The sequence below is a fragment of the Candida dubliniensis genome, chromosome R (genome assembly GCF_000026945.1).
Source record: "Candida dubliniensis CD36 chromosome R, complete sequence".
In the NCBI taxonomy this organism is placed as follows: Eukaryota; Fungi; Ascomycota; class Pichiomycetes; order Serinales; family Debaryomycetaceae; genus Candida; species Candida dubliniensis.
This window is the reverse complement of record NC_012867.1, coordinates 490068-503811: the sequence shown is the minus strand read 5'-3', so window position 1 is coordinate 503811 and position 13744 is coordinate 490068. Positions and strand designations below refer to the sequence as shown.

At 34.0% G+C, this 13744-nt stretch overlaps 6 protein-coding genes and 1 non-coding gene across 7 annotated transcripts; 5 read left to right on the top strand and 2 right to left on the bottom strand. All coding sequences in view use genetic code 12, as the record gives it.

Annotated features, from left to right (window-relative positions):
* The first annotated feature begins 712 nt into the window (after positions 1–712).
* On the top strand, positions 713–786 carry tRNA-Val (AAC). Its single transcript has one exon. It is a non-coding gene; the product is annotated as a tRNA-Val (tRNA).
* Positions 787–1630: 844 nt separating this feature from the next.
* On the top strand, positions 1631–4012 carry CD36_27280 (conserved hypothetical protein; the record flags this gene model as incomplete). Its single annotated transcript, XM_002421758.1, has 1 exon — positions 1631–4012. One exon carries the CDS (start codon positions 1631–1633, stop codon positions 4010–4012), a length of 2382 nt encoding a protein of 793 aa, XP_002421803.1.
* A 247-nt stretch (positions 4013–4259) lies between these two features.
* On the bottom strand, positions 4260–4757 carry CD36_27270 (conserved hypothetical protein; the record flags this gene model as incomplete). Its single annotated transcript, XM_002421757.1, has 1 exon — positions 4260–4757. One exon carries the CDS (start codon positions 4755–4757, stop codon positions 4260–4262), a length of 498 nt encoding a protein of 165 aa, XP_002421802.1.
* A 401-nt stretch (positions 4758–5158) lies between these two features.
* On the bottom strand, positions 5159–5959 carry CD36_27260 (conserved hypothetical protein; the record flags this gene model as incomplete). Its single annotated transcript, XM_002421756.1, has 1 exon — positions 5159–5959. One exon carries the CDS (start codon positions 5957–5959, stop codon positions 5159–5161), a length of 801 nt encoding a protein of 266 aa, XP_002421801.1.
* A 1187-nt stretch (positions 5960–7146) lies between these two features.
* On the top strand, positions 7147–7875 carry CD36_27240 (conserved hypothetical protein; the record flags this gene model as incomplete). Its single annotated transcript, XM_002421755.1, has 1 exon — positions 7147–7875. One exon carries the CDS (start codon positions 7147–7149, stop codon positions 7873–7875), a length of 729 nt encoding a protein of 242 aa, XP_002421800.1.
* A 164-nt stretch (positions 7876–8039) lies between these two features.
* CD36_27230 (leucine rich repeat protein, putative) lies at positions 8040–9059 on the top strand (the record flags this gene model as incomplete). The annotated part of the gene is made up of 1 exon (XM_002421754.1): positions 8040–9059. The coding sequence occupies one exon, from the start codon at positions 8040–8042 to the stop codon at positions 9057–9059; it is 1020 nt and encodes a 339-aa protein (XP_002421799.1).
* Positions 9060–9474: 415 nt separating this feature from the next.
* CD36_27210 (protein kinase, putative) lies at positions 9475–11715 on the top strand (the record flags this gene model as incomplete). The annotated part of the gene is made up of 1 exon (XM_002421753.1): positions 9475–11715. The coding sequence occupies one exon, from the start codon at positions 9475–9477 to the stop codon at positions 11713–11715; it is 2241 nt and encodes a 746-aa protein (XP_002421798.1).
* Positions 11716–13744: the final 2029 nt, after the last annotated feature.

The window sequence follows — 13744 nt, the reverse complement described above, 5'->3', positions numbered from 1 at the left end:
ATTTTGAAAGAAAAGTGATGATGAATTAAAAGAAAAAAATTTTTTCAGTTTTCTAATTTAAATATCAGTGTGTTTGTGAGAAATTGAGAATTTTGCAAGGAAAAAAAAGCCACTCACTAAACCCTAAAAAATAATGAATTGAAATATTGCAACTATTGGTTCGATTGACTGAACTATCTTATGGTTTTTAAATAAAAAGTTTTAAAACTGTTATTTCCTCTTTTCTGTAATTAGATATCTCTGCTTGTCTTTTTTACACAGTTTTTCAAGAAAAATTTTCAAACAACAATATTACAATATGATAGTGTATAAATTTTTTTGGTCAAGATTAAATTCCAATTTCAACCAAAACCAGTAAAAATATCTTATTACCAATACTGTTAAAACTTACTTTCCTATATAGCTTGAATAAACAATTCATAAAATATACTACAAATATGTACTTTTATATGTCTTTGGAACATGTTTAGTATTAATTGTGGAAGATTATAATCATGTCACGTGATATCAGTGGATTAGCCTTCAATTTAACAATAAAGATAAATGCCTCCTAAACGTTATCAAATCAAAGATAACCATATAAGTGTATAATTAAGACTGGATTTATAATGTTTTAGTAAATTCTTGCTAGTTTAAATCAGTTCTCGAAGAATTGAAATCATATATTATTTTATATGATAAAAATCACAAAAGCTTTTAACTTCCATCAATTGGTTCCGTGGTCTAGTTGGTTATGGCATATGCTTAACACGCATAACGTCCCCAGTTCGATCCTGGGCGGAATCATTTTTTATTGCATATATTTTTTTTAGGCGAGAACCCTGACAAATCATAACCACAGTTCAGAACTTACTTTTTTTTTTTTTTAATTAACCACATTCAAACAATAAACTGACTATAACTAAGTTATTACTTGATACAGTATCCAGTTTTATTTATTAATTGAAGCAATGCGTACCATGTACATATAAGAGTTGTTATTTTCGAATTCAATTTTGTGATTTCAAATGAAAGAGGGACCAAATGTGTTCACTAGTGAGGAGTGATATGGATACACACAACCTAAATCACAAGATACTAAATATCATTATTAACCCACCTTAGTGTTAACAACTATTACACTCTTTGTTTAGATTTCATACTTAGAAAAATTACTCAAAACGGTATTCAGAAGACTGTGCAAGCAATTCTAAAACACAGTAACAATATCTTTATATCACCTCTCCCATAATTAAATAAATTGGGTGATCTATTCCCCTCTAATTTCAATAATAAACTCTAGCTTATCCATGTTAAATTAAGATATTATTACTACATCATTATTATTATTATTCGTTACCCAATCCCCTTAGCCAACGAGAAGAAGAAAAAGTGACTACGCGGTACGAGCATTCAAAGGAGGCGTGGTTATATTTTTTTTTTTTTTTTTTTTTTTTTGGTGTTGCGTTAAAGTAGTAAAAGAAAAAGAAACCTTAACTACAAGAAATCACTTATCTTTTTACTCTTGATCTATTCATTACTACCTTGAACCATTCGTCAAAAAAGGTTACACACTTTTTTTGTCAGGGAATTTAACAAATCTTAAAGTTTACACTTTGTTCTTATTAATTTTTAAGATATATGCTTTATCATGGACCCGCTGTATCCGCTACTTTCAAGACTTGAAGAAGATGTCAAGACAAATCTCATTCTACATCCACAAATAAGTTCCTTCGTCCAGCTATTTCTACGATATTTAAAGGAGCCAAGATATCAAGCACCATTAACAATCACGGAGTTATCTAATCTATTCAAAAAGTTCTACCAGGATTTGAATGTGTTGACAATATGTATATTCACCCAATCAAACTCCACAAAAAAACAGCTAATTTCCCACTGCGATTATTTCAATGAAAACCCAAAAGTTTTTGATTATCTATTGGCCATAGCAAATTATAGCACATCTTCTATTAGACTATTGAAAAGGTCAGATAACGACGCATTGTATCAGTTGCGTGTCTTCAATTACTACAAATTATTAACAATATTTGAATCAATCCATTTGGCAGAGTTGGAGTTGTTTCAGTCAGTTAGTTTGGGTGATGACATTTGCTTGTATGACAAGATATTTCGATTTGATCAGAAGGATACAATATACCAAGAGTTTTTACAGGAAAAATTAAACTGTTTACGCCAACTTAATTTATCATTTAAACACTTTATCGATCAAGACCTTGGAAATCAAGATAAATTGGTCAATATCATTGACAACTTGAATAAACAAGAATTGATACTGTTGCAAGAAGATTTAACAAGCTTGAATACAGAAATCACCCCCTACGCCAAACTTAAGAAGATAGTTAGCTTGCACAAGAATCTAATCAAATTATTTGCACAAAAGGGATTTGAGAATAAGGAAATAAACAACGACTTGTTATTACCTGCTTTGATTTATTTGCTTGTGTACAAGCTTGAAACGAAAGATTTATATTTGTCATTTTTATTTATTCGAAATTTCCTCAATCTTATTGATTCCCTGCCTATTGAGTTGTATCAAATCAATTTGTACTTATCGTATAACCCAGCACAAGAAAGAGCTCCTTTGAGTAGCAGCAAATACAAGAAATCAGATATACTTGGGTATTTGAATTTGCTGAATTCTCAAGATTTGCCACAAGAGCAGAGCCACATAGTTAGCGACGAATTCAAGTTTTTCACAAACGATAAAGACTTGATATCATATATAAACCAAAAATTTCTAAACACAGGAGAATTAAATTACTATTTAACCAATTTTGAAGCAATGATAGTTTATTTATCTAATATGACAATAACAGAACTATTGTCAAATAGTGAGACTGAAATTTCTTCAGATTTACGAAATAGCAGTGTTTTGAACCACCCAATTGATAAGCTAGTTGACGAGGAGTTGCTCACTCATTTTCAATTTCCTGATGGTGAGCTTGCCAATGAGATGAAAGCAAACGAAAACAGAATAAAAGAAGAAGAGACCGGAAGATCAAGATCTTCATCATTATTAAACACAATTAGTAACAAGATTAATGAAACAAGATCCAGATCTAGCTCCTTGAGAAAAGAAAAATTTCCTAGCTTACCAACTCCAACGGAAGAGCTTGAAGAGAATTCTGGGTTTGCAATGATGCGAAATATTTTGGGAAGATTCAGTTCAGCAAGCGGAACTACAGAAGGTGTTTACGACGAGGAAGAAAACGATTCACCTCAATCGAATTTGAAAAAGACCAATTCTTTTATAAGCAAAGTGTCTCCGATTCATTCTCGTACACGCTCGTCGTCATTAGAAAATGCCACAGCAAATCCTGGGCATTATAAAAGAAATTCAATCACAGCTAAGTTTACAAGTGGAGTCTCCGAATTTATGACCAAACTTAACCAACCAGCTATTCCTTCCCATTTGCACCAGGACAACAATGTTTCCAATGTTTCATTACAGTCCATAGAAGATGGAGATAGCGATGCTACTATGAATAAGAGGCCAACTGCGGGTCGCAATAGAACTACCAGTATACAAATTTTAGATAAATGGTTTGGTAACTTGTCCCCCAGTCAGACTAACTCACAACCATTGACGGCTCAACAAGCGGAGGCTATACCAGCCCCCACTATATCTAGTGTACAACCAGCGATTCCATCTAAATCAAAACCAGAAGTTCTATCGGAAGAATTGATTGTTGATATCGAACAGCTAACAAAGTTTCATAATTCCAATTTTGAATCCCTTTCTATTCTGGATTTACGTGAGTTGAAAAACTACTATGATCAATTGTGTCAAGATTTATTATCCAATGGAAATCACGAAAGCAACGGCAAGATTTATGTCAACAGCAGAAACAACTCAATTGACAAGGTCGAAAGTCATGCAAATTCATTAGATAAATTTATTGGAAAAGAGACGACCGAAGCTGGAGATTTGAATAGCAAGGCTGAATCGGTTGAGTCGGGTGATATGTTTGGTACTGCAACTATCATTACTTCAAGTAACAATAGTCTATAGAATTATGTAGTCGAGCTCTATAATATGATATTTCCGATAGTATCTTGTCCAGCTTTGGTATTGGTATTAGTTTACCTTTTTTCGTATTTGGTTATTATCATATTATATATTAAAAATGAGATTGCATACACTTCTTATTAAACAAACATATTAAAATACTATATAGCAAAATTATCACGAACAAAAAACAAATTGACGAGTGGGGGTACGTCAATCAAACAATAAACCATTAAAAAGATTCAATCAACTATAAGAACAATAAAGCAACCAAGTATCCCAAAGATGCACCAGCAGCCAATGAAAAGGCTTCAGCAACAGTTGTTGTTGTAAGTGCTGGTCCTTCAGTTCCGGTACCTGTTAAGGTGCCAGTTCTTGTTTCAGTTTCAGTTTCCGTTCCCGTTCCAGTTGCATTTGGATGAATAGTGGTTGTATTATGGTGTACAGTGGTTGTATTTTCAGCTGAGGTTTCATGGGTAGTTGTATTCTCAAAAGTGGTCGTTGGAACAACAATAGTTGTTGTTTCTGGTGTGGTACCAGTGGTATGGGTTTCTTCAGTTCCCGTTGTTAAATGCTCAGTTGTATGAACGGTCCCTGTATTTTCTGTACCTCCGTTTTGGGTAGCTGTGCCACCTGGTGGAGAGCCAGGAATCACTATAGTCGTGGTATACCCTGTTGCAGTTGTTCCATCTTGAGCCAATACTGTATACGATGCTATAACAAGCCAAGTTAAAATTGAATACTTCATACTTTTAATAAGTTAACAACAAATGAATTGTGATGAAGAAAAACAGAATTAAAATGAAAAATCACAACTGAGTGCAATACTTCTTTTTTTTAAGCATCAGCTTTACAGTTGTCACATCCCTTGAAGACATGATTTTCATTTTTCTAGACAAGGAAAGGACAAGGACTTGCTATCGGACAATGCCAATGCTTTAACTTGACATGTTGATGCATCAATACATATAAACGTACATATTCCTTTTTCTTGGAAAAAAAAAAGACCCCCTGCAAATTGGCGCACAATTTTTCTCTATCAATTTTGCACCCAACACATTTTTTTTGCTTACAAAAATTCAAAAACTAAACAATTAATATATCCTTTACAATTTTCTATTCCAATACCTATATAATTAACGTTATATTTTAAATCAAGACTAATGCAGCTAAGGCAACGGCATTCATTCCAACCACTACGTTACCCATACCAGCTGAGCTACTTGAATTTGAAGAACCACCCGAAGTCTGCAATTGTTTAGTAGTTGACTGACTAATGGAAGAAGAAATACCCAAGCCTTCTGGACCAGAACTAGCACCAGTAGCAATTGAATTTCCGGTAATACTGCCTCTAGAACCCGAACCACTGCCAGAGCCACTGTCAGAGCCAGATCCAGAACCAGCACCAACACCGGAACCACTCCCTGAACTTGTACCATTAGATGCTCCAGAGCCACCGGAGGGACTTGTACTATTAGAAGCACCAGAACCACCCACAGGACTTGTACTATTGGATGAGCTCAGACCACCACCTAAGCTTCCTGCACCAGAAGTTTCTTGTCCAACATCAGCAGTTTCTACACCCAGAGCAGCGCCAGCAGCACCAGAAGCGGCAGTATCAGCAGCACCAGCGGCACCAGAAGTGGCAGTCTTACCAGCACCAGCGGCACCAGAAGCGGCAGTATCAGCAGCACCAGCGGCACCAGAAGTGGCAGTCTTACCAGCACCAGCGGCGCCAGAAGCGGCAGCATCAGCAGCGCCGGCGACAGCGGAAGTAGCAGTGTTTGCGGCACCAGCAGCACCAGATGTGACAACAGCAGCTGCACCCCCTGCTGCAGAAGCAGCATCAGCAAGTATATCTTTCTTCTGGTTAGCATGGAAAGGGGAAATGTTGAGTGCAGTAGCAATTGGGATTATAGATGTGGATAAAACTAATGTGGAAACTCTCATTTCGATTTGTATTGTTGATTAAAGTTGATTATTTGATTTAAAAGTGAAAATTAAGTATAAATTGATTCTAATTTCTAAAAGTATTGTTGAATAATAAGGAAAAATAAAGATTATACTGAAAAAAAGAAAATCAATTGTCCTGAAAAGTCCAAGTCCTGGGGTATTTATATTGTGCAAGCTTTTTGGTGTCCAGGCTTAGTATGTGTTGTGTATGTTTTGTTGAAACATTGACATAGCTGGAACGGGTTTTGTGCAGTACAGAGTTATCCTATAAGGTGTTTTTGTTCTTTTTTTAATTTTCAGGGGGACACTTTTGTTACTTGGCAATTTGAAGGACAAAAGGAAGAACAATAACAATGCCTCGCTCGATCACCGTGGCACAGTATATGCTTCACAGTTTCATCCTTAGTTTATTGTTTGTGGATGTCTTTATGCAGTCAACTAGTAATGCAATATTACAACATATGGTATAATATTATAGCCACTAAGCATAGGCAGAATTTTCTTTTTATAGAAAGACCATGTCAATTTATTTACATTCCAACTTAAAATGGCAATGTGGGATCAAAGGAATCATAATTACATGCAGAATCCAGAATCGCGAGAGTAACAAAAACCAGCCCTCTTGCCAGCCAACTACTCCTCCTCCACCACGACCACCACCCTCACAGCCACATTGGAAATGTCCCAAATCAAACTTTAAAGTAAAGATTTCAAGAAGTATCACTTTGCTTTGTCCAAGATAAATGTGGCGCTTTTAGTAGTTTTACTTTTTAATTAAGCGAGAGTACTAACCATCTTTTTACAACGCGTCTCACGTGCCACGTGTATGAATATCATTTAGGTGGACTAATGTGATACTTTGTACCTGAATTTCTTCTTCTTCTTTTGCAAGCAGCCAAGATCATACAAACATAGATTTGGTAATTTGATTACTTCACACAGTAAGTAAGCGGCGCATGTTGTGATTATTACTATCAACCTAATTAGCCCTAAAGTCACTTGGCGCTGGACACGACTTTTGGATACACCATTTCCCCGTTTATTCTAGAACCATCTATGGACTCACACACGCAAACAATTTATATTCTAAGTAAAGAACCAACCAACCACCCAACCAACCCTTACTTTGCATCGTACGCCAACTTGAAATTTAATAAATTAATTTAATATCCAATTATGTCTTTATGCATATGACGAAAAATCTGAAAAAGCACTCCAGGTCAGACGACGACGAAGACGATAATCTACGTGATCATTCTGGAAAACGGGTGAAATTAGATTCACTTTTGAAGAATTTGTCTCTCGAAGACCAAGAAAATGAAAATAGATATATCATTAATCCCAAAATCACGTATGAAAATATTTTCAGTAAATCGGGCTCACGTTATTCCACGTTGACCGAATCACAATTGGCATCCAATCTAAATGAAAAATTAACGAGGAGTTTTAAAAATTCCCTAGAGTCAGGATTACGATTGATATTATGGTACAATGCCAAGTTCCTTATAATGTATCGATATCAAAAATGGTTTGTTAAATTGTTCAACCGGTTTATCAAGAAATATAATGAAAAAAACAGAGTATCAATCAGTACGTTTCACTCCTTCACAGAAATAATGAAGCTAGTTAGGGATAGGTTGATCACATTAAAAGATCTAGCGAATATAATAGACCAAGAAAATCAACTCGAAATAAAAAGACTAGAACTCAAACAAGAGATGAGACGACTGGAAAAACGGTTTGAAGAGGTCACAGCGGAACAGGATGCCTATCAAGATCTCAAATACAACTACTGGGACAACTTGAAGTTTGACAAGGATCTTGATATGTTGGATGTATCTGATTGCGAGCCAGATAACCTGAAATTTGAAGAGTTAGATAATGATGACACAGTAATGGAACAGGATTTGTAATGGTTTATAGTAGTAGAAAGAAAAAGAGTTACAAAGATAATAGCAATTATGGAATACTAGTAGCAATTTCTCAGAATTTTTTTTTGTTGTTGTAGTCTATCTACAACTTAGATTTGGTCTTGAAATCTGGGTTTGATTCGCATAGTAATCTCTTCCATTAATATATGTTGCTGGTACTTTGTCTACCTGACGAAATTGTCCTTAAAATATTTAAACACCTACCACCACAAGAATGTATTGAGATTATAACCAATATTCAAGACATCCATATAGCTAAGCCGTTTGTGGACAAATTGTATCAGCGACTACTCAGTGGGAAGTTGTTGATAACAAACGACGAACCCCATCAACAGTTCCCATCAGATTATCAACTAACACTAGAAAAGTTCCAAAACAAATTTCAGGATACATCTGTGGAAGGGTTGATATTTCAGCTGATACGTCCAAATTATATGGAATTCAACTTTACTAGACAGCATGGTGATTACATGAATTTTATTTACAACTTGAAACAATTCCACGAGCTATTGAGGGACCCAAATTGTCAGGACTACTTTAGAAAGGTGTTGCAAGTGAACATGTATCTCGATGCCAACTTGGTTTTAATCGAAAATCCAGATAATTTAACAGCCATAGTCATCAAACTGGTATTGGAATTGAGTAACCACCCCGAGCTTGCAGGCAAGGTGAGGCATTTGACTATCAAGGCAGGTGATATAGGAAATATGTGTGTGCCACAGTGGTCTCTTTTGCTTCCAAAATTCACTTCACTTGTTTCCTTGAATATGCTGCAGAATTTGCTAAAAAGTAACTACGGACAATACTTGGACGTTTGGGGTCGACAAAAGAAGTTCCCCAACGGTTTGAAACTTTTAAATCTTGACTACAACATGCTCACATATGTTTCTAAACATTTTCTATCATGTCTCCCAGACTCTTTAGAGGAATTGCTAATGAATCAGAACGACATAGTGCTCATTGAAAAATGTGATTTGAGATTACTTCTACCGAATCTACGAAGATGGGAACTCAATTATACCAAGCTAAATGTCATAAACCCGGAGATGATAATATCATGCAAAGCAGGATTCACCCTAGAACTAATATCCACTTATTTACCACAACCAGATATCAAAGAATTACAAAGAATAGCCAAGGAAAAGTCTTTACATATTATAGTATAGGAATAGTATTGAGTTTTTTTTTTTTTTTTTTTATCGTTTATAATATTTGTTAATCATATAGAAGAAATTAGCTGGCTCTTAACCAATTTGTTCCATCAAAATGTAGATGACAATTCTATTATTAGGTGGTAGAAAAAAAACACAAAACTCTAAGACTTCATAATAGCGTGTTGTAAGTGTTTTGATTTTATCATGTTAATTATCCAGGCATTCACAATTTATTCCCAACAGATATGTTATATAACAAAATTGACTTGAGATAACAGGATAAATCACTGCAAATATCATTGCTTTCGAAAAGGATACGCAATTCTTCGAGACAAGTGGAACAAAAAAGAAAAAAACGAACACGAAAAAATAATAATCTTGATCTACCAAAACACTATTATTGAGCCAACCCAATACACTTTTCATTATGGAATTCTTTACTAAGACATTAAGTTCATTCACTGGGGGGTCTATACCATATAAATTGAAAGTTAAAGTAGTTGACCCCTTGGCGCCTACCACATCATTGGATCGCAACTCAATTTGGACATTACATGATGGAATTAATCCAAAAGACAACTCACCAGTATCTGTATTTGAATTCAATTTGAAAGATCCAGCTAACCAACAACGTATTGGCTTGGCCAGAAATTCATTCAAGAAATTGAAATTAATTAAATTCCCTGGAGTAATTTCCATTATTGATTTTATCGAGAATGATTATTCATTATATATAATCACTGAACCAGTTAAGCCTTTACTGATCTACCTTGAACAGACTGGGCTCAAAGGTGATACATTGGTCGCTGGCATTTATTCAGTTGCTCAAAGTATTTCTTTTATAAACGAAGCGGCTAACTCATTGTATGGTGGGTTAAACTATTTTTCTTCGGTATTTGTTACGTTAGCAGGGGACTGGAAATTGATGGGGTTCGAATTGCTAACCAACTTAACATCTGACCCAGATCAACCGATTTACAGACTAGCAGGATACATGCCTATTTCATGGAAAGAATATTCTAATGATTTGGATTCGGAGACTATTCGCAAAGATCCTAAAAAATTTGACTCATACAGATTTGGTAGTTTCATTATGACTGTGTTTAATAATGGCGTTATTGACACCAATTATAGCAAACTCCCTCCCAAGATGGCAGCATCTGTGAAAAGACTTTTACTGCAAAAACCAAATTTAAGAAGTACAGTTACTATGTATTTGAAAGACTTGGAATCATGGCACAAACAAAACTCTGTGATTAAATTTACAGAGCAAGTCAATGAATTAAAGTTCTTACAAGAGTCTGAAAAAATTGCATTCTTTAAACACGAATTACCAGAATATATTAAAGATGATTCTTCATTCCCACCAGGATTATTAAGTTACAAATTGTTGCCAGAATTAATTAATCAATACAAGCAATTATCAAAATCTCCAACCACAGACCCAGGGCGTCAAGAGACACTATCCACTATACTTGATTTGACAATCAAGTTTGGAACCAAATTAGATACTGATGAATTCAACAAAACGATAAAACCAATTATTATAGACAGTTTTGCTCTTGCAGATAGATCAATCAGACTAGTGTTGTTGACACATTTGCCAGATTATCAACACTTTTTAACCGAAACAGATATTCAATACAAAATTTTTAATCAGTTGATTACTGGGTTTCAAGACACCAACTTTATGATTAGGGAAACAACTCTAAAATCAATTACAATAATTATTGATAAAATATCAGTCAAACAGGTTAATCAGGAGTTATTAAGGATATTAGCCAAATCCCAAATGGATCCAAAACCATCAATCAGAGTGAATACAGTTATATTAATCATTAAAATTTCCCTGAAAATTTACAAATCTTCGAAAAATAATGTTTTGATTACTGCCCTTTCGAAATCATTGCGTGACACATTTATCCCATGTAAAATGACTGCATTACAAGGTTTTGAGTCTTTAATAGACGAATTCTCGTTAGAAGAAATATGTTCTAAAATTTTAGGTCATTTAGCAATTTCACTTATGGATAGGAAACTGAGTAAAGTCAGAAAAGAGGCAAAGAGAATATTCCAATTGTATTTGGACTCTGTGGAATCACATGCAAATCTGTTACCAGAAGGAGATGATGATGAAGACGAAGAAGAGCGTGAGTTTTTCAAAAAATTCTCTCCTGCTAATGTTCCTTCCACTAACACAGACACAGATGGTGTTGCTTCAACAACAAATACAAATAACAACACTGCTTCATCATTTGGCTGGGGAATGGTTAGTAAGTTCACGTCGTTGGGAGGTGAAATGAATAAAGATTTCAATCGTTCAACTCCAGATATAACTAGAGCAACCTCACCTACACTAGCTACTGGTGACAGTGTTGCTACTACTAAGATTGATGACAATGGCTGGGACGACTTCAATGATGAGTGGGTGAATGATGAACCTGATGTGGTTGATGAACCAGATGTCATTATAGAACCAACCAGAAAGATCAATTTGGGAAAGTCTACTGATACAACAACCCCCAAAAAGTTGTCATCAAAACCAACTCCTAGAAAGACTACATCTTTGAAATTGGGTTCCAAAGCAACTAAACCCAAGCAGACTTTGCAGTTGAATTTAAAAGTGGACGATGACGGCAATGACGATAATTGGGGAGATGGCTGGTAATTGAACTTGTATAGATGAAGAAAATAAAAAGTTGCTTGTTGATTTCAAGAATTTGTTGTAATGGTTGCCAACTTTTTTTTTTTTTTTTCATTTCAGATTGTAAGTAGCACTGACATATATAGAGATAAAGATTTGGGGGGTTATTTGCATGTAATTTTCTATTTTTGAATACGTTGGTTTCTTAAAACATTTCTTTCGTCTAAGTCGAAACCCATTTCACTCTAATCAGAAAGAACATATCAAGCAAAATCCCCAAAACCAATATCAAATCTGAACACCAACAAAAATGATGACAGATAAACGAGTAAGTAGCAATGCCGACAAATCAAACTCAGGGTCAAATCATATAGCAAATGGTAATTTAACCAAAATACTAATTAATATAACTGCTTTTAAAATTTCTTTTTAGAAAAAACAAGTTTAATAGTACTTCACATGTGACCAATAGGTATTTCTTTTCGATTTAGAAAGATCATTTTTATTACATTGCTATTCACAGGAAACTTGAAATTGCAAGAAAGAGAATATTTAGAACATTTCACATCTCCGTAAATAGTTGAGTAAAAATTCGAACCTAGTAGGATAATTTACAGGTAATACGATTATAACGAAAACCGGTGCCTAATTAGATCTTTTTTTTTGTTGAACATACTAGAATAATTTCGATAAGAAGGAACAAATTGAATTAGGGTCCGTATCTCGTTGTATTAAACAGATAGCACGGCATCAAAATTTGTTGAATACGGTATGGGCACAAACCAGCTACCAAAGAAATTTTCAAATGGGTTATGAGAATTATTATAATTATTATCATTGTTATCAATTAGTCTTTGATTTATACCTTATCTAGAATTTCAAGATAAGCTTCAAATTAGATTGGTTTTGACATATGCTGACTGAGAAATGTGACTGTTACTGGAAACTCTTTAATTTCAACAAATGAAGTCTGAATAATAATTAACTGTTGATTTAACCACTAATTATTTAACAATTAATAATTTCATCGCACAATATGAACTGTGGATAGTGGTGGAGCTAATTTATATCAATATTTGACAATCGAATGACAATAACAAATCGATAAACCTCCCCCACACAAAAAAAACTTAGTATTCGCAATTGCCCGAAAATTGAAAAAAGTTGTTTGTGTTGTACGGCATCAAAAAAAAAAAAAAAGAACCCAATTCCAAATAGATAAGCAAGTATTCATTGTGGCAGATTATACCGTGACAGATACAAAGTAACAAAACTGACAACAATTACAAAAGCAAAGCGGTAAAGATTTGGATGGTATATTCCTAAAAAAACCAGGTGATATGAATAGATCAGTTTGCTTTTTTCTAAAAAACTGGTTGAACGATTAATACAAAATTGTTTTGGGAGTTAAACGACCCTTACAGTTTATTTTAGCAACAGGCAAATAAACCGTTGAAAAACACATGTCGGTACTTTTACTAAAAATTGATGTGATTCAACTTCATCAAGTATGCCTTGTTGATTTCAATATAAGTTATGATTTAACCTGTCAAATATAACTATTACCAAGAGCAAAGATTAAAGAGTGGAAAAATACTCTTGGCAAAGGAAAAGAAATGAGCCACTTACACGAAACACACACCATTTTAGTTCTTACTAAGTTCAGCTTATCAAAATAATGCTTCAATTCTTAAATTATTATTTTTAACTAATGAAATGTTGATTTGCAACCAACTTTTGTTATTTTATTTTATTTTATTTTAAAAAACAAATTGTATGGCGTAAAACAAGAATAAGTAATAATACACACTACTTATTCTACTTGTTCATTGTTTTGTGATAAAAATATTTTGCTGATTTTGATTTTCTTGGTTTTTACAACAACCAGATTTGGTATATTATTATTAGTATTGTTTTAAGCAAATTCAATTGAGTCAGCCACATTTATTGTATCTCCATAGACAATGCCAATACTTTACAATATCTTAAAATGTTATCTTTTGATTAAAATTTCCCCGTAAAGCAACATTTAAATGATATAAATTTATAAATA